Below are 21,571 nucleotides of genomic sequence, written 5' to 3' on the forward strand. Positions count from 1 at the left end.
AGTTTGGTGTTTTGGATGTTGTTAATATCACTGCTTCTTCCTAATATTTTCAGTTGTGTGCTATTTGTATTTGTATTTTGGAAGCAGCCTTGAGAGGCTTTTTTACCCTTAAAGGTGCCCTATAAAATATTTTAAATGAATAAATGCCACAGGAGGTGAATAGGTAAAGGGGGCTTGAAGTGTTGGGTTCTTAGACTGTACTATTGTTCATTTGAAGTCCTGCTTACTTTATTTCAAAGCCTCACAATCCCACAGAATGACATCAATGTCCCTTAGCTGAAAGCATTTTACCTCCCATAAATACCACCAAACTGAAATCAGACTATCTTGCATGTTTGATTTCACTGTCCTATTCTCCCAGTTATCCTCTCCTTTTTACAGTAGGAAGTGCGTTATTCTGATTTCATGCATATCTGGGGTTCTAGACAATGATATAATCAATTGTGAGTTTTTCTAACTGCCTAACTGGAGCACCTTTGAACTGTCTTTTCCCTCAGAGGCCTCCCAAGTCAAGCCCAACCAAAATTCTGCTTCAGACTCAGACCTCATGAAATACAGGACAATCAGTCAGATTCCACAGTTCACCCTCAACTTTGTGGAGTTCAACCTAGAGAAACACCGTTCAGGCTCCACCACAGAGATTGAGATCATTGCACCACACAAGGTGACCGAGCGCACACAGAACGTCACCGAAAAGGTCACGCACGTAAGTGGATCCTCAGCGTTTTGACCACCAGGGTTGGAGTGAAGGAGTTGAAGATGGATTACTACCAGGGCGAGGGGTTGGGGGCAGCAAAATGAGATGAAATAAAGGCAACAAGAAACACTGGAGCAGACATATTCTTAATGACTGCAGACAGATATTAGTCAAGTTTCCAGATATTTGGCATATGTATAACAACATGGGAGGGACACATGAAAACCCATGAGGGCCACTACTTAGATGTCCGTCCGTCCCCCGGATTAGACAAATTCATGGGGAATGTATCTTTCACATGCAATGTTATCTCAAAAGAAACTGACTAGTCCAAAGAGCACCAGTTGTAACGAAACAAAACCCAGGAATGCTAAACTGCACACAGCTGGAACACACAAGTATAAATTATATAATATTGTAATATAAGGGGACAAAAAAACCCGTGTGTACAAAAAGGACCATAAAAGTAACAGCATGATACAAGGAAGAGAATTACAAAATGTAGATAAAACTGGTGAACAGTAATTCATTGCAGCTGGAAGAACTGTGCCGTGACAGTTGTGGCCTTCGATTTTTACAGGAATCCGTATATCCTCCTATTTCGCAACAGGCTTCCTCAGAAGTGAAAATCACTCAAACTGAAAATAAAGACATCACATATTCATACCAGGACCCTGTGCACTGTAAATAATATTATCCCCATTTAACGTTGCACATCGATACATAATAGTGTTGCAACCTGGATAGACATAGCAGTCATAATAAACCCACTGCCATGGCCGAGATAAAGACGTGGGAATGAAAATAATCTCTATACCCAACTGAACCTGCCCCCCCAACTCTTTGGAATAACCTCTGGGGCTCGGTGCTTCCTCAGTGCATTGACTTAGACCTTGTATATGTTGATGCTAGGGAGCAGGGCGGACATAAACAGTTGCTGCTAGGCAACGGGATTGATGCTTTATCAGTAGTGACACCAGCTTGTCAATACTGGGTCATTAGCTGGCTGGAGGTGGCAGGACTGGAGCTGACAGGTCATTGCTGAAGGCTGCACAGAAAGGGCAGAGTCTGTGAACGCTCTGCTCTCATGGATCTGCCACAGTCATCATGCCAGTAAACATTAGCCATTAATTCTTCAGGTGACAAAGGTTCTAGGAAGATGCCCCAAGATCCTGTACCTTGAATAGGGATGTTCGGATTTTGTTAAATCTGTTCCGTCTCTGTTTCAAATGGTCAGGCATCTTTCCTTCCATCATGTGGTCATTGACTGAATTGGGGGGGTTTTAACCAGAATTTCGTTCTACTTGCACTAATTCGCATTAGTTCTAATGTGTATTTGCACATTAGTTAATGCGAATTAGTGCTAAAACACATTAACTAATGGCCATTTGCACAATTGCACATTAGCGCTAATGTGAATCAGCGCAAATCTCCCCCCCCCCAGTGAAAAACTGGTCTCCAAGTCCACAGAATTCACATGACTTGGAAAAAGCTGGTCCACAGCAGAATGCACAGGTCGGATTCATAGAAATCCAAACTCATTTCAATCTGCTGTGGATTTTTCCAACACCCCTAACCTTGAGTGAGTGTGTGATATAATACAATCTTCCGATCATGTTGATAGACTTAGGGTGGCCCCCAGTGTTTGTCAGATACTTTTTCCCAAACTGGGTAGAGTGCTTTGACATCATGGTTCATAGCCAAGTGCCTTGCTGATTAGCAAGGAGCACAGAGGAGGGGGAAAGAGGGAAAATTGTGGAGCATCCACTATTTCATAAGTGCTTTGGACTTATTTTTTAAGAGAAGAAGCCTGTTCAAACAACCACTGAGTGTATGGTAGCGACAGCAAATGTCAATGTATGTTGGCTTCCAACTAGGGATGTATGGATTGTGTAAAATCCACTCCATCTGTGTTTCACGGATTGTCAGGCGCACGTTCACAGACAGATTTGATTTTTTTTTGTTATGCAGAAAAATACGCAAATAATTCTGTAAGAGGGTTCACCACAATTTACATAATGTACCTTAGTACATAACATTTAGCATATTGTCCCCCATTCCATACAACTTTTCCCCACATATGTTTACCAGTCTCAGCAGAAACTTCCGTATTTTCTTACTAATAAATTTGTGTAAATTTAGGGATAGTTTAAAAAAAGATCCAAGAGTCCACGGACTCTGCACAGCCTGAGGGGGTTGGTCCACAGCAGATTCTGGAGGTCAGATTCTTAGAAACCTGATGTAATTTTAGTCCATCTCAAATTTCTCCAGCATCCCTTCCGACCCATGTTGAGCTAATTGAGTGCACCTAGCAACATATGTAGAATATTGTTTTTGGCACACTTCCATATTAGAAACAACACCTATGCTGGCATATCAAAGGGCAAGTTTTGCACATGCCAGTGGGTATACACATCCACTGGAGAAAGTTTTGGAAATGTGCAGATTGTACCTAATAGAAATTGTGAAGGTTTTAGGTTCAACTTGAAATGGAGCAGAAGAGTCTAGAAGGAGGGAGGTGTTATTAGAGGCAATAGCAGAGGAAACAGCAGCCATGGGAGAGGTCAAAGAACTACTGTTGTCTTTCCCCCTGTCTCCAGAAGGCACTTCCTTCTCTCCAGATTTGCCTCTTCTTCTGCATTTCAAGAAGCTTTCTGGAATGCCACCCAACATATGTGAGCAAAACACACTTAACAATGTGTAACAACAAATTCTACAAGGCGTTGGCAGTCTGTCTATTTGGGGATCTTTCCTGCAAAATGCACACGAGTTTGTTTCATTCCTGTGTAATAACATTTTCCCAGATATTGTCTGTGGAGGAAGAGTTACACCAGATTCAGTTGTGCACTGAACTTTGAGATCTTGGGTGAATGTATATCTGTGGTGGAAAAAAGAGGAGACAAAGCCCTATCTCCAAAAGTACTACTCTCCCAGCCCCCCTCCCCACCATGCAAATCTGGAAGAGTGCATGCAGTGCATCTCTGAGTGTGATCACAGCCCTTCCCCACACTCTGGGGAGTGATGTAAGCAATCCAGTGTCTAGGCTAGGGAGTACGGTGCCACTCCCCCTCCCCTCCCTGAGTCTCACGCCCTGGGCTCACACAGGCAGCACTTACTTACAACACAGAGATGGAAATGAGTCTGAAACTCAAGCTGAAGCCGGTGAGTGATTCGAGGAAAGGGTTTGGAGAGGTTTCGGGGGAGCACTATGGCTTAGGTTTTGCTTTCTCCTCTGCAAGATAAATGAGGTTACAGAAAGGGAGAGGGTCTTTAAAAGGCCATATAATGGAAGCTTGTTAGGAGGTTGGGTTTTCAGATCAGGGCATTCTTCATTCTCCATGCCAACTGCCCTGCTTTTTTGGTAAACTTTCCTCCTGCAGGTAGGATAAGGAGCTGCCACAATATGCCAGGGCTCAGCTAGGCACTGGAATGTGATCAAGAATTCAGTTGTGCTACCTTTCTGGGGTGGAAGACTCATGCTTATTATTGTTATTTTTCAAGAGAAATGTTGGGGCTGATCCTTAGTAAACCATGAGTAGCCTCCATTTGTCAAACGCATGATTATTGGAGTCACTCATCTGCCCCTTGCTTATTGCTGTGCTATCTGGCTCTTGTATTTGCTTGAACTTTTGACCACACAATCAAAGAAATTGGGTGGGCAAATGGCATTGGGCATATCCATCTCATGGCAACTGCTTGTAAATTCCTATGCTTGTTCCGCACATGTTTGTAGCACTGTGGAGTGACAAAGACTAGCATAACAAAGTGGCATTTTGTTCAGCGGGGAAAACATGCCTGGTTTAGATAATGGGGACTTGCTTTTATTGTGGTCAACGGTGTGAGTGTTCTTGGGGTGTGGAGAGTGGTTAACCCCATGAAAAAGAAATGACCCTTTTTCAGAAGCTATGAAGTCTGATCAGGAAGCTGTGTCCCCAGTTCCAAGAGGTGAGGAGAAGGATTTGGAGAAGGCATAGCTGCTCTTCCTTATAGTATTTGATATGGTCTCAGGGATGATCATTGGCATTGAGATCATGTTCTGCCTTGTAAGACATGCCATACAAGACCCAGAAATGTCCTGCTTGTTCATATGCCAAAAGAATGAGGTTTGTATGCAGTGCTCAGGTTCTCTTTCAGTCCTTCATGTGCTGTATGGGCAGGTAAGCAATCTGCTTAAGGAAGATGATATTGGCTTTGATTTTAGTTAGCAAAGGGTTCTTAGGTGCCCTCTTCCAGATTGTGGAGAAAGTTTGAGTATTGGAGAGGCAAAGGTGGTTTCTCAAGTGAAAGTTGGAGCCAGTTATGTACGTTCAAGGGGGTCTATGTAAATGTGGTGCTCTGGGTTATTGCTGGAGTTCTAAGTTTTCTGTCACTATTGTCTGGCAATTATGAGGTAAGAAGACTCCTTAGAAACCCCAAGGAGAAATTGACATACTCATGTGGTTTACTAGAGAGTGGGCTGCTTCCTGTTCTTTGATTGACTATCTAAGTCTGAAATAGATAAGCATTAAAGAAGGTAAATGGTCTAGAACAGTGGTGGACAACTTGTAGTCCTCCAGATGTTTTGGCCTACAACTCCCATCAGCCTTAGTCAGCATAGCGAATGGTGAGGGATCAGGGGAGCTGTGGCCCTCTGGATGTTTGGCTACACATTGCCCATCCCTGTTTTCATCTGTCTCAAGAGATTCCACCTGTTAAATGCTAGTCATGGATATGAGAGAGAAAGAAAGAAAGAAAGAAAGAAAGAAAGAAAGAAAGAAAGAAAGAAAGAAAATTTTGGGGCACTACATGGCAAGTCGAGCAAGTTAATAAAATTGTGTGCATTTAGAAGGAGGAGGGGCAAGAAAAAGATTATAAAAAGTAAAGACAAGCCGCTAATGAAATAAATAATGATATAAAAATGTGACAGGGTAGAATGTGATATTACACCACTTAAGAGTGTTTATGCACTGCTGAAATCGTGAACTTGCCAGTTACGGACATCTTGTCTTTATGTATCTGTATTAAAGAGAAATGTCAATGAAGAATAGATTTATTTATTTTTAAGGAATTATTCTCATTGTTCATATCAAGGTGGAAAAATGTAAGTCATATGGCTGACTGGCAATCACTTTTGTGCCCATTATGGGGGGAGCTTCATCGTACAACTAAACGTTACCTGAACCAATGTTTTGTGTGGGGTTTTTCTTCTTTTTTATAGCTGCAATTTGAAGACTGGAATGGGGGAAGGACTTCTTAACCCATTTCGCCATGCACCATTTCTCTTCTGAAAATCACTCCCATGTTGTTTTTTCCATGTTGAATAAAGGGTTAAGAGGCCCTTCTCCCTGCTGCAGTGGTCACAGTGGCTGTATTGTAAAAAGAAGAAAAGAAAAGAAAAAAAAGAAACAGCATAGAATTTCATGTAACACGTAATTCTGTCTTGATCAGAATCCTGAGAATATCAATTTATTTATTTATTTATTTATTTATTGCATTTATACCCCGCCTTTCTCCCTCTCGCAAGGAACTCAAGGCGGCTTACATTATCCTCCTCCTCACCGTTGTATCCTCACAACAACAACCCTGTGAGGTGGGTTGGGCTGAGAGTCTGTGACTGGCCCAAAGTCACCCAGTGAGCTTCCATGGCCAAGTGGGGACTAGAACCCGGATCTCCCGGCTCCCAGTCTGTCACTCTCACCACTACACTACATTTATTTTAAAATAAATTTTAAAATAAATGATGTTACTTGTTCTCATGGATCCAGGGTGGGGTGGGGAGAGCAGTCTATCGTAAAGGATCATAGCCATAAATGAGTTGTGTTGCTTTTATTTCATTAGTTTGGCACACAATTCAAAATATTTTATGATCAACAATAAGGTGAGTTGCCCCTGCTTACAATATCAGATAAAAATAAATATATTTTATTGAACTAGCATAAATTAGTATAGTTGGAATATGCAAGCTTTCAAGTTTCACAGGATACTTAGGGCAAGGGTGGGGAACCTCAGTGCCTCTCCCAAGGCTCAGGTATTGGCAGTAAGTGCTTCAAGCTACAACATGCTGGCGTTTTTCGTCTTCTTTGTGTTTTTGGCCCATCTGTGTTGCCTTTGGCCTGCCCTCTTTGGCTTCAGTCTGGCCTACCACTGGAATGCTGAAACTGAATTTGGCCCTCGTGCTGAAAGGGGTCCCCCTGCCCGGCTCAAGGAGTAGCTGTCCCAAGGAAGTATTCTCTGCCCTCCATCGAGCAACTGTCCCCAACCTGGTAACTCCCAGCATTCGTGACCATGCTGGATGGGGCTGATGGGAGTTGAAGTCCAAAACATATCTGTGGGCACCAGGTTGGGGAAGACCTACAGCTGAGTGCTGAAGCAAGGCTTCATGGTTGTGGCCTCAACCTTATGGAATATGTTTACTAAAGGGTTAGCTGCCTGGGATGCTCTATGCAGAAAGGCAGGATATACATTCAGATAACAACAGTGATAAAGACAATAGAACGATTAATAAATAAATCCAAATAAGGAGAGCATTTGATTAACTTTTAGAAGATTGACATATCCACAGTCTTGTTGAGGTTATTCTTAGTCTGTTCTTTGAAATTGGTTTTGTGTGGCTTTTACCATGTTTAATGTAATAGTTCACTGTTTCTAAGCCATGTTGAACTATTTGGTAAAACAGAAAATAAATGGCAGAAGTATTATATAAACTCAAAAGCATAATATTCCTTCTCCAACTTCAGTTGGTCCAATAAATGTTTCCTACTTTGTATGTCCTAGAATCATAGAATAATAGGGTTGGAAGGGGCCTACAAGACCATTGAGTACAACCCCCTGCTCAGTGTAGGAATCGAAGTCAAAGCATCCCTGACAGATGGCTATCCAGCTTCATCTTGAACACCTCCAATGTGGGAGAGCCCACTACCTCCCTAGGTCATTGGTTCCATTGTCGTATTGCTCTAACAGTCAGGAGGTTTTTCCTGATGTTCAGCCAGAATCTGGCTTCCTGTAACTTGAGCCCATTATTCCGTGTCCTGCACTCCAGGATGATCGAGAAGAGACCCTGGCCTTCCTCTCTGTGACAACCTTTCAAGTACTTGAAGAGCACTAACCTATATCCCCTCAGTCTTCTCCTCTCAAGCCTAAACATGCCCAGTTCTTTCAGTCTCTCCTTGTAAGGCTTTGTTTCCAGTCCCTTGATCATCTTTGTTGTCCTCCCCTGAACCCTCTCCAGCTTGTCTGCATCCTTCTTAAAGTGCGGGGCCCAGACCTAGACACAGTACTCCAGATGAGGCCTAACCAGTGCTGAGTAGAGGGAAGTAGTACTTCATGGGATTTGGAAGCTATACTTCTATTAATGCAGCCCAAAATAGCATTGGCCCTTTTTGCAGCCACATCACATTGTTGGTTCATATTCAGCTTGTGATCAACAACAATTCCAAGATCCTTCTCGCTTGTAGTGTTGTTGAGCCACGTATCCCCCATCTTGTAACTGAGCATTTGGTTTCTTTTTCCTAGGTGCAGAACTTGGCATTGATCCCTATAAAAGGTCATTCTGTTGTTTTCTGCCCAGAACTCCAGCCTATCAAGATCACTTTGAATTCTGTTTCTGTCTTCCAGGGTATTAGCTATCCCGTCCAATTTCGTATCATCTGCAAATTTGATCAGCATTCCCTGCACCTCCTCCTCCAAGTCATTAATAAAACGTTGAAGAGCACTGGGTGCAGGACTGAACCCTGCAGTACCCCACTCGTTACCTCTCCCCAGTTTGAAAAGATCCCATTGATAAGCACTCTTTGAGTCCAATCCTGTAGCCAACTGTGGATCCACCTGATGGTTGTTTCATCTAACCTACTTTACCTCATTTGCTAATCACGATATCATGGGGCACTTCGTCGAAAGCTTTGCTGAAGTTGAGGTATATTATGTCCACAGCATTCCCTCAGTCCACAGGGGAGGTTACCTGATCAAAAAATCCTGCTCCAGGATTTTCCCAGGGATTGATGTCAGTCTGACTGGTCTGTAGTTCCCAGGTTCCTCCTTTTTACCCTTTTTGAAGCTAGGGACAACATTAGCCCTCCTCTAGTCATCTGGCACGTCACCCGTCCTCCATGGTTTTGGAAAGAGAATAGACCGTGGTTCTGAGAGCTCTTCTGCCAGTTCCTTTATTACTCTAGGATGTTACATCTGGCCCTGGAGATTTGAACTCATTCGAAGTAATTTGGTGTTGCTTGACCATATGCCTATTGATCTCAAGCTGCAATCCTGCCCCTTCAGCCTGTACTTCACCTTTGCCAGGGGGCTCATAGACCTTCTTTCGGGAGAAGACTGAGCCAAAGTAGGAACTGAGCACCTCTGCCTTTTCCTTGTCATTTGTTATGATTTTGCCATCCTTATTTAACAGTTGCACCACCATTTCTTTCCTCTGTCTTTTACTGTGCACTTATCTGAAGAAAGCCTTTTTGTTGCTTTTAGCATCCCTCGCTAACCTCCGCTCGTTCTCAGCTTTAGCCTTCTTGACGCCATCCCTGCAGTTCTGTGCTACCTGCCTGTACTCTTCCTTTGTCGCTTGGCCTTCCTTCCACTTCCTATATGTGTCCATTTTGTTTTCAGGTCATCTCTAAGCTTGTTGTGAAGCCACATTGGCTTCTTCTGTTGTCTTCCGCCTTTTTTTCTTATTGGAATTGTTTATAATTGTGCCTTTAGAATTTCCTTTTTTTAAAAACGCCCACCCAGCTTGGACTCCTTTTCTCCTTAGAGTCGCTTGCCATGGGACCTTACTGAACATTGTTCTGAGTTTATTCAAATCGGCTTTCCTAAAATCCAGGGTACATGTTTGGCTACACTCAGTTTTTGCTTCCTTTAGAACCAAGAACTCAAGTATAACATGGTTGCTTTCCCCCAGAGTTCCTGTAACTGCTACTTTATCCACTAAGTCATCTCTGTTGGTTAGGATCAATTCAAGGATAGCCGATCCTCTAGTTCCTTCCTCTACTTTCTGTAGGAGGAAATTATCAGCAACACAAGTCAGGAATCTCTTGGAGGGGCAATGTTTTGCAGAATTTGTCTCCCAACATATAGCGAGGAAATTGAAGTCCCCCATTACTACTACATCGTGCTTCCTTGAAACATTGGTAACTTGCTTTTCAAAGGTTTCATCCTCGTCTTCTCCTTGATTGGGTGGCTGGTAGTAGACTCCGACCACCATGTTCCTTTTATTCTTTGCGCCATTTATTTTAACCGAGATGCTCTTGATGGGGCTACCAAGCTCATCCTCCTGTATTTCTGTGCAGAGATACGTATTTTTAACATATAGTGCAACCCCACCTCCCTTTCTGTTCCTCCTGTTCTTTTTGAACAAGTTATATCCTTCAATTGCTGTATTCCAGTCATGGGAGTCATCCCACCAAGTCTCAGTTACACCTATCAAGTCATAATTTCCCTCCTGTATTAAGAGTTCAAGTTCATTCTGCTTGTTTCCCATACTCTGGGCATTAGTGTATAGACATCGAAGACCATGTGCTTCATAGTCTGGCTTTCTTCCTACATGTTTCTGAAGACTATTATTGGGTGTTATTAGAGCTGTTCTCTCCATTATGGTGCATGAGCCTTCATCCATTGTTACCCACCACTTTACATCTCCCTCCCCTGTAGGATTCAGTTTAAAAGCCTCCTGATGAAGTTCTTCATGCTGTGGCCAAACGCATTCTTCCCAGCCTTTGTGAGGTGCAGGCAACCCTTCAGTCACATCTCTAATCCATCCTCCTTGGAGACAGCTTACCTGGCGAGTCCATGGGTCTTCACAACATACTTGGGTCTCGATCCCAGTCAGCAAGGAGTCTCGCACTACTCCTCCTCTTCTGTTCTTGTTGTTGTAGGCCTTGGTTTCATCATCTCTGCTTGACTGACCTTAAACCTCTTAGAATCATAGGGTTGGAAGGGGCCTACAAGATCATCGAGTCTTACCCCCTGCTCAGTGCAGGAAGCCTGATTCCCAGACGGTCTCCCATCCAAGTACTAACCAGGGCTGACCCTGCTTAGCTTCCGAGATCAGACAAGATCCTGGATTGTAACCTATGTATTTGCTCGTTCTCATTCAGGTTCCCCTGGAATTCTTCCTCTGCAGGCTATCCTTCAATCTCATCCTGAAGTACCTGGAAACGGTTCCCTAGTTCCACTGCTTCCACTGTTGTAGAGTGGCTTCTAGTTCTTCTGCTCCTAACTGTCATCCTTTTCCAAGGAATATCCTCTACTTCATTTTTCCTCACTTCAGCAGTTTCCTCTTCTGCCTCAGCTTGCTGTTGCTATTCAAGATTCTGTTCTTCACTTTGCTGCTGTAGTTCCACTGTTCTGTGCAAGAACTCTTCATGTTCTCTTATTTCCTGGATGGTCGCCACTCGCCACTCCAGTGCTCTTACTTTTTCTTCCAACAGCGTGATCAACTTGGACATGTTACACATGTAGGCCATGTTGATCTCAGGCAGGAAAACAAACATGGCACAGATGTTGCAGGTCACCACCACTGGAGAGTCTTTTCCTTCCATAGTCTCTGTTCCTTTTATGTTTCTAGCTTTCTGATTGTACTGGAATAGCCTGCGCGTTGTCCTCTATTCACTGGAGGTTAAAAACACTGGCCCACTAGTATGGAAGTGTGTGTTACAAAAAAAAGAAATTTTAAAAAACGGAAAAAAAACATTAGGGGCCTCCCCCTTGACCTCCCCTGCTGAACTCCCCAGGCAAGCTCCTGTTTGCTCTGCCTGTTTGCTCACTCTGATCGCTTGCTCTCTGGGAGCTTCCTTGCTTGTATAGCCCCTAGACCAGCTGGAGCAGCTTCCTCTGCTCTGCTCTGCTCTGCTCTGCTCTGCTAGGAGACAGGAAATTTCCTCTTCTTGATCATCCCAGAGTGCAAGACATGGAAGAATGGGCTCAAGTTATAGGAAGCCAGATTCCAGCTGAACATCAGGAAAAACTTCCTGATTGTTAGAGCAATACGACAATGGAACCAATGACCTAGGGAGGTAGTGGGCTCCCACACTGGAGGCATTCAAGATGAAGCTGGACAGCCATCTGTCAGGGATGCTTTGACTTAGATTCCTGCCTTGAGCAGGGGGCTGGACTCAACGGTCTTGTAGGCCCCTTCCAACCCTACTGTTCTATGATCTGTGATTTCTACTGCTAGAGGTTTGCCAGTGACTGGTTAGATCTCATGAGTTGAAAGGGGGGTGTATCAGGCTTCATAATATGCTAGGAGCTAGTGCTACTTGAAAATAATCACGTAAAGAATAAAATGAGGTCAGTAGTAGATGCCTACCCAATTCATGCAAAAATTATGCAACTTCTGTTAAAATAAAGCTAGCTAAGGGCTTTTTTCACAAACCAATTCCTGTGCAGAAAGCTTCTTCCAGTTTGCCAAGGAGAAAGATCAGAGTTTTATAGAGCATGTGTGTGTTGCCCTACTCCTGCCACATCTTTGGTGTTGTATAGAAGGGTCATATTAGATTTCACGTCGCAAAGCATGTTATGCAAAACAAACAAGTCTATCTGCATGGAGAGAGCAGGCTGTCCAGCATTATTCATCTCCAGATAGCCCACTTACTAACCTTCTGACCCAAAGATACACCACGCTAGAATATGATTTGGGTGGACAAGCAGCTCCCCCATCCACCCCACAACATTCTGGAGCTCTATATTATGCCAGAACGGTGGGGACATTAGGGTTATTTATTTATTTATTTTGCCAGCAGCAGTTTTGCCAGTGCAAACATTTAGGATTGTGGTGCGTGAGAACCAATCTGCTCCTGCTCCCCTATGCATTCTTTTGGGGAAAGGGATTGTGCCTGTGCCACTGGCTCCTCTCAGAACTCTCAGTGGCACCGGGAGTTGGCAGAGGAGAAGGCAGACAGTTGTTACAACAGGGAGCTGTAGGGCCTTTAAGACTCTCCTTCTGTCCCTTGCACCATAGTCAGCTTTTGCAGAAACTGCTGCATCTAACCCAGTGCTAGATCCTCCTGATCTGATCCTTGTGCAACCCTTGCACAGATGTTAGGACTCAGTAGTTAAACTGCGCAATGGAGGGGAGAGGGATTCTGCAAGACACTGTAACTTCCCATGTAACCTGTGTAGCCCAGTATCAAAGATCTACGACAGACATTTGGTCTGCCCTGTGCAATTCCAGGGAGCACTGATAAAACAGTGGATATTCTGTGCATTGGTCTCTATTACGATGTGTCACAATATGACATGGTGTAACTTTTCAGGCACTGCAGATATCCATGGCACAAGGCAGCCCTTTCCAGAGATCAGTAGGAGCCTTCCTGCCTGCTTCAATGAGTTCTGAGTTCAAGGAGACTGACTGTTGTTGTTGTTTATTCGTTCAGTTGCTTCCAACTCTTCGTGACTTCATGGACCAGCCCACGCCAGAGCTTCCTGTCGGCCGTCACCACCCCCAGCTCCCCCAGGGTCGAGTCCATCACCTCCAGAATATCAGAATATCATCCATCCACCTTGCCCTCGCTTGGCCCCTCTTCCTTTTGCCTTCCACTTTCCCTAGCATCAGCATCTTCTCCAGGGTGTCCTGTCTTCTCATTATGTGGCCAAAGTACTTCAGTTTTGCCTTTAATATCATTCCCTCAAGTGAGCAGTCTGGCTTTATTTCCTGGAGTATGGACTGGTTTGATCTTCTTGCAGTCCAAGGCACTCTCAGAATTTTCCTCCAGCACCACAGCTCAAAAGCATCTACCTTCCTTCGCTCAGGCTTCCTTATGGTCCACTTCTCGCAGCCATAGGTTACTACGGGGAATGCCATTGCTTTAACTATGTGGACCTTTGTTGTCAGTGTGATGTCTCTGCTCTTAACTATTTTATCAAGATTTGTCATTGCTGTCCTCCCAAGAAGTAAATGTCTTCTGATTTCCTGGCTGCAGTCAGCATCTGCAGTAATCTTTGCGCCTAGAAAGGCAACGTCTGTCACTGCCTCCACATTTTCTCCCTCTATTTGCCAGTTATCAATCAAGCTGGTTGCCATAATCTTGGTTTTTTTGAGGATTAACGGCAACCCAGCTTTTGCACTTTCTTCTTTCACCTTCATCATGAGGTTCCTCAGCTCCTCCTCGCTTTCAGCCATCAAGGTGGTATCATCTGCATATCTGAGATTGTTAATGTTTCTTCCAGCGATTTTAACTCCAGCCTTGGCTTCATCAAGCCCAGCATGTCGCATGATGTGTTCTGCGTACAGGTTGAATAGGTAGGGTGAGAGTATACAACCCTGCCGTACTTCTTTCCCAATCTTAAACCAGTCCGTTGTTCCATGGTCTGTTCTTACCGTTGCTACTTGGCTGTTATACAGATTGCTCAGGAGGCAGACAAGATGACTTGGTATCCCCATACCCCCAAGAACTTGCCACAATTTGTTATGATCCACACAGTCCAAGGCTTTAGAATAGTCAATAAAACAGAAATAGATGTTTTTCTGAAACTCCCTGGCTTTCTCCATTATCCAGCGGATATTGGCAATTTGGTCTCTAGTTCCTCTGCCTTTTCTAAACCCAGCATGTACATCTGGCAATTCTCGTTCCATGAATTGCTGGAGTCTACCTTGCAAGGTCTTGAGCATTACCTTACTGGCATGTGAAATAAGGGCCACTGTTCGATAGTCTGAACATTCTTTGGTGCTTCCCTTTTTTGGTATGGGGATATAGGTTGATTTTTTCCAATCTGTTGGCCATTCTTGTGTTTTCCAAATTTGCTGGCATATGGCATGCATCACCTTGACAGCATCATCTTGCAAGATTTTAAACAGTTCAGCTGGGATACCATCATCTCCTGCTGCCTTGTTATTAGCAATGCTTCTTAAGGCCCATTCAACCTCACTCTTCAGGATGTCTGGCTCTAGCTCACTGACCACACCGTCAAATCTATCGGCGATATTATTATCCTTCTTGCCACCTTTTCTTGATCTCTTCTGCTTCTGTTAGGTCCTTGCCATCTTTGTTTTTGATCATACCCATTTTTGCCTGGAATTTACCTCCGATGTTTCTAATTTTCTGGAAGAGGTCTCTTGTCCTTCCTATTCTATTATCTTCTTCTGCTTCCGCACATTGCTTGTTTAAAAATAATTCCTTATCTCTTCTGGCTAACCTCTGGAATTTTGCATTTAATTGGGCATATCTCCCCCTAGCACTGTTGCCTTTTGCTTTCCTTCTTTCTTGGGCTGCTTCCAGTGTCTCAGCAGACAGCCATCTTGCCTTCTTGGTTTTCTTTTTCTTTGGGATGTTTTTTGTTGCCGCCTCCTGAACAATGTTGCGAACTTCTGTCAATAGTTCTTCTGGCACCCTATCTACTACATCTAGTCCCTTAAATCTATTCTTCACCTCCACTGCATATTCATTAGGAATATTAGTGAGCTCATATCTAACTGATCTGTGGGTCTTCCCTATTCTCTTCAGTCTGATTCTAAATTGTGCAATAAGAAGTTCGTGATCTGAACTACAATCAGCTCCAGGTCTTGTTTTTACCGACTGCATAGATGTCCGCCACCTTTGGCTACAAAGGATGTAGTCAATCTGATTTCGGTGTCGACCGTCTGGTGAAGTCCATGTATAAAGTCATCTTTTAGGTTGTTGGAAGAGAGTGTTTGTTATGCACAGTGAGTTGTCTTGGCAAAATTCTATCAGCCTATGTCCTGCTTCATTTTGTTTTCCCAGACCATGCTTGCCTGTAATTCCAGGTGTCGTTTGACTACCCACCGTAGCATTCCAGTCTCCTGTAATGAAAATAACATCTCTTTTTGGCGTACTATCCAGTAGGTGCTGCAGATCCTCATAGAACTGATCTACTTTTGCTTCTTCAGCATCTGTGGTTGGGGCGTATATTTGGATCACTGTGATGTTAAATGGCTTACCCTGAATTCGAATTGAGATCATTCTGTCATTTTTTGGATTGTATCCAAGCACTGCTTTAGCCACTTTATTATTAATTATGAAGGCTACTCCATTTCTTCTGTGGTCCTCTTGTCCACAGTAGTAGATCTGGTGATCATTTGATGTGAAGTGGCCCATTCCAGTCCATTTCAGTTCACTGACACCCCAAATGTCTATATTTAATCTTGACATCTCCCCAGTAACCACATCCAATTTGCCCTGGCTCATAGATCTTACATTCCAGATTCCTATGGTGTGTTGATCTTTAGAACATCGGATTCGTCATTCACCACCAGCACCATCAGCTGCTAGCCGTCCTTTCGGCTTTGAGCTAGCTGCATCATCACATCTGGGGCTAGTTGAACTTATCCTCTGTTCCTCCCCAGTAGCTTTTTGACCATCTTCCGACCTGGGAGTCCCATCTTCCGATGGTATACCGACATATCTCTGGTTGTACTGATCCATTTAGTTTTCATGGCAAGAATACTGGGGTGGGTTGCCGTTTCCTTCCCCAGGGATCGTATTTAGTCTGACCTCTCTGCCATGACCTTCCCGTCTTGGGTGTCCCTTCACGGTTTAGCTCACGACATCATTGAGGTGCTCAAGCTCCAGCAGCACGACAAGGTAACAATCTCCTTTGCACCTTGGATCTGTTGCATGCCCTCTCAAACCTTTCTCCACAAGATCAGACTCTTCAGGAATCACTTTATCTCTAGGTATTTATTCATTCATTCATTCATTCATTCATTTCATTTCTATACCGCCCAATAGCTGAAGCTCTCCTCTGGGCAGTTCACAAAAATTAAAACCAAAAAGTACACAGTAAAACAATACAAAAATATAAAAGCATTAAAACTACAATATAACAATACAACCAGAATAAAACCTAGCAGCAATGCAGAGATTTAAAATACAGATTTAAAACAGCAAAGCTAAAAGACTAGAAAGCTAAAATACTAAAATGCCTGGGAGAATAAAAAGGTCTTCACCCAGCGCCAGAAGGAATACAATGTAGGTGCCAGGAGAACCTCACTAGGGAGCTCATTCCACAGCCAGGGTGCCACAGCAGAAAAGGCCCTCCTCCTAGTAGCCACCCACCTCACTTCCTTTGGCAGGGGCTCACGTAGAAGGACCACTGAGGATGATCTTAGGGTCCAGGCAGGCACATATGGGAGGAGACAATCCTTCAGATAACCTGGCCCCAAGCTGCTAAGGGCTTTGAATGTTAATACCAGCACTTTGAATTGGGCCTGGAAATGGACTGGCAGCCAGTGCAGCTGGAAAAGTACCGGCATAATATGAACTCATTGGCCAGTCCCTGTTAACAATCTTGCTGCCCTATTTTGGACTAGCTGAAGTTTTCATACTGTTTTCAAAGGCAGTTCCATGTATAAAGCATGGCAGTAATCCAGACGAGAAGTTAGAAGAGCATGGATAACTGTAGCTAGGCTATCTCTGTCCAGATAAGGGCATAGTTGGTATACCAGCGTAAGCTGATAAAAGCTGCTCCATGTCAATGAGTTCACCTGTGCCACAAGTGACAGTTCTGGGTCCAAGAGCACCCCCAAACTATGAACCTGATCCTTTAGGGGGAGTGCAACCCCCTCCAGAACAGGTTGAACATCACCTAGCCGGGCAGACGAACCACCCACTAACAGTACCTCCATCTTGTCTGGATACAGTTTCAGTTTATTGGCTCTCATCCAGTCCATTACTGTGCCCAGACACTGATTTAGAACAGCCACTGCCTCACTTGGGTTTGATGAAAAAGAGAGGTAGAGCTGGGTGTCATCTGCATATTGATGGCACCTCAGCCCACACCTCCGGATAACCTCCCTCAGCGGTTTCATGTAGGTGTTAAACAGCATGGGGGATAAAATAGAGCCTTGTGGAACCCCATGGCATAATCGCCATGGCACAGAGCAATAATCCCCCAGCACCACCTTCTGGAATCGGCCATCCAAGTAGGAGCGGAACCACTGTAGTGCAGTGCCTCCAACTCCCAACCCAGACAACCTATCCAGAAGGATACCATGGTCGAAGGTATCGAAAGCCGCTGAGAGGTCCAGGAGAATCAACAGGGTCGTACTCCCCCTGTCCCTTGCCCAGCAGAGGTCATCCCACGGGCCTACAAAAGCAGTTTCCGTTCCAAAACCAGGTCTGAAGCCCGATTGAAATGGATCTAAAGAATCCATTTCATTCAAGAGTGCCTGGAGCTGTCCTGCAACCACCCACTCAAGCACCTTGCCCAGGAAGGGGATGTTGGCCACTGGCCTATAATTGTTAACATCCTCTGGGTCCAGGTTAGGCTTTTTCAGGAGTCGCCTGATTACTGCCTTTTCTGAAGTGGCTGGCACCACTCCCTCTCTCAAGGGAGCATTTACAACCTCCTGGACCCAGCCAGACACCCCCTTCTTGTTTGATGTAATAAGCCATGAAGGACAAGGATCAAGCACACAAGTGGTTGATCAGACTTGGCCAAGCACCTAGTTCACATCCTCAGGCCTCAATAACTGAAACTCATCCAATAAAACTGGACCAGATGGTGCTCTGAATGCCTTTCCAATGGAACTGCATTAATTGTGGTGTCCAATTCCTGGCAAATCTGAGCAATTTTATCTTCAAAGTGCCGTGCAAACTCATCACAGTGTGCAACCAAGGGTTCCACCGTCTCTCTCCCTGGCCCAGAATGTAACAGGCCATGAACCACTCAGAAAAGCTCCTCTGGACAGCACTGAGAAGATGCAATGCTGGTGGAAAAGATGCAATGCTGTCTCTTTGCCACCCTCACCACCACTGAGTAGGCTCAATAATGAGTTCTAACCCATGTTCGGTCAGACTCAGACTCAGGATTTATCATGGCACTTCTGAACTCAGCTTTCCCATGGCATCTTGGGACAAATTGGATTTCAGTCACTTTTTCCTACTCCCTGACCCCTCCCTCAACAGCCACATAATTGGCCTCTTATCTCTTGATTGGTGCCTTCCTCTCAACCTGGGACCAGAAATGGATTGATTTTGGTTAATCTCTACCTGGCTGCCAAATGCCTTTTGCAGTCCACTGTCTCCTCTGTGTGTGTGAGAGGGGGTGGGGGGGAGCCATCTCATTTCCATAGATGTAAGCACAGTCTAGGGAGTTGGAATGTAATGAGAGGAGCACTTTTATACTTGCTATATGTTGACAGAATAATCTCGCTGTAATGTAGTGCTTCTCTTCTGCTTCAATCTGTACCTTTTTAACATCTTGTGGTTTACAGCCCTTGTCACTCAGTAGTCATGTTGTTGTTTTTAAATCAATGCTGATATCTGTCATTCAAGCCTGGGCCGGTGCAAGGATGGTTCCCTGGTCCTGTTGCTAAGGATCGGAGTGTTCTTGGTGTTGCCCCTCCCCCTATCTGTCCATATCTGACGGGTGCGAGGCCTGGCATTGTGTCTGTGTGCCATCCCAATTTCCTGCGTTTTTGGGGTGTTCTGCCGTGCTGGCACAACTACATAACTCATGAGTGTGGCCCTTGCACCTGGAAACGCCCATTTTTCAGGCTCCCTTTATGAATTAAGAGGATAGAAACTACTTCGGGCTCATTGTCGATGTCACTGCTTTTTTCTGTTCTGGATTAATTAATTGTAAGCAGAGCATCCGTCTTATATTCGTGCACTGATGTAACCTCTTTTCCTGAAATAAGAGGCAGACAGAATTAAGCATTAGACTTAGGTTTCAATCCTATACACATGTACCTGTGAGTAAAAGTCCCATTGAATTGAATAGGCCTTACTTCTGAGTAGATACCCATAAGGTTGTACTGTTAGGGTGTAATCCTATGCATGTTTAGACAGAAAAAAGCCGTACAACGCTCAGCATGCCCCAGCCAGCGTAGCATAGCTGGCTGGGGCATGCTGGGAGTTGTGGGACTCCTTTCTGTCTAAACATGCATAGGATTGCACCCTAAGTCACTGAGCTTTGTAGCAAAAGGCTGCCAGATTTGGTTGCCAGATACTTTTCTTGTGGCAAATCCTCCGAACTCTAATCTTCTCTAAACCTTTTCTGAATCATCAGTAGCCATCTCTTTCAGGTTGCCTGCTACTAGTTACCCTTTGCCTATCAAATACTTGTTATCTTATGAATCCACTCCTTTCCGTTCAGTTCTGCCCTGTCCCTTTTATTTAGGTCGGAAGCCCGCTGGAAAGAGGCAATGCTTCTTCTATGTTCTATCTACCACACTGTCACTACTAAATATGCATTAATACATTGAAATATACATTAATTACTGAATTCAGTAGGCAACGTTTAAGGCAACTAGAGGCAAATATTACTTCACATTACCATATCGAACAACATTACTGAAGAATCTTCTGATGGCTACTAATGGGTCTAAAACATATTACATAAATACATGGAGGAGGAGAGATTTAGCCATGGCTACTAGCTACAGCAGTAGCCAGAAGCACAGCTTTCACATTTACAGACAGAGAATCAGGCACGGGAGTTTACCATCAGGAGTTGGGCAGCACTGTCATGTCTTCCATGTGAACTTGTGAAGGCAACTGACTGGCCACAGTCAGTGGCAGACAGGCCTAACCATGTACTGCTTGTCTTAGAATCATTGAGTTCGAAGGTACCTCAAAGGTCATCTAGTCCAACCCCCCGTGGATGCAGGAAATCCACTGCTAACAACATCCCTGATAGTAGTAGCATTAATTAGCATAAAAGATATTTCCCATTCACTCGCTTCTCTGAGGTTTTAGGTATTTTCCCTGCCCTTTGAGGCATAAGAGGACACAAATTAAGCCTTAAAAATAAATGGAAAGCAAAGATGTTTCATAAATCCACATTAGACCAGTGCATGACTCACTAATCCAGCTGTGGTTAGCACCTTAAAAATAAAGCCATTGCCATGAAAAGTATATCTAAAATTAGGGCTGCTTTTGTGAGTTAGTGGGAGTTCTGCTAAGGGTCTGTGAAATTTACATTTGAGCTCTCAGGAATTTGGATTTTTACCCCCCTCCAAACAACAGATAAGGTTTATGGATGATTATTCCAAGAGGGAAGGTGAAACCTTCTGAATTAAATAGCATACCTATGCTTTAGGAATCTGCGGTATCCTATATTAGACTTCTTTTCATGTCTAATATTGAATAAAGCTTAAATGAGCTTTATCTTAAACTAGATCTTAATGGGAAACCTGCATTGGCAAGTATGTTGTGGGGTTCAGAGGGGACCCCCACTTCGACAAGACCCTAGATGCAGGGTTAGGGGCCCTGACAGTGGGGAAAGAGAAGGTGGAGAGCTGAGAAGACCTGGAACAAGGCCTTCACATGAGTAAGGAACTACCTGCAAGCAAGGCAAGGAAGCCAGGAAATGGGCATGGGTCAACCCTCATATAAAAGGCGGAGGAAGGAGCATTGTGATTCTCCATGGCACAAGAGGGCCCCAGGATCCTTGGAGGAGAAGGGATTTTGCTGGGGGTCCATGGGCTTGAGGTTTGTTGCACACAAAACCTCAAGCCCACTTGATAAAAGTGGTGGGAAATTTGGGTGGATTTGGCTGTCTTTCTTTTTTGGCACTGTTAGTGAGACCATAGGCTCCCCAGCGAAGACACTGTGGCTGGCTTATTCTCCAATAGTGTTGGCAACCTCTTACAAGTCTTAGCCATGAACAGCATGGAAATTATCCACTTGCAACATACCAAGAAGCTCAGGGTAGCTTAGTTTGCAACTTGTGCAAGATGATCAGAACCATTCACCCTCTTCCATTAGTCATCATTCCTGGAGGAGCAGGAAAGGTGAGTCACTCCCATTACCAGTTGGCAAAACGTTGCCTAAAGATGATCGAGAAGTATATTTGCTCACTTTTGAAAAGGTGTTTGAGGCCACCCATTGGCCAAAGCTCCAATAGGTCCCTATATTACACACGTTCCAAATGGGGATGCACATGCTTTCTATGAAGCGCTCCCTGGAAAGTTTGAAGAAAACCACTTTTGATTAA

At 44.2% G+C, this 21,571-nt stretch overlaps 1 protein-coding gene across 1 annotated transcript in view; it reads left to right on the top strand.

Annotated features, from left to right (window-relative positions):
- Positions 1-21,571, top strand: part of KCNH6 (potassium voltage-gated channel subfamily H member 6) — a 138,530-nt gene that overhangs the window by 73,359 nt on the left and 43,600 nt on the right. The window contains 1 exon segment of the mRNA XM_084860372.1: positions 498-706. Coding sequence (XP_084716498.1) covers positions 498-706 — 209 coding nt within the window.

This window comes from Heloderma suspectum, chromosome 5, assembly GCF_057233095.1.
Source record: "Heloderma suspectum isolate Gila_16-S chromosome 5, 16-S_ref, whole genome shotgun sequence".
Taxonomy (NCBI): domain Eukaryota; kingdom Metazoa; phylum Chordata; class Lepidosauria; order Squamata; family Helodermatidae; genus Heloderma; species Heloderma suspectum.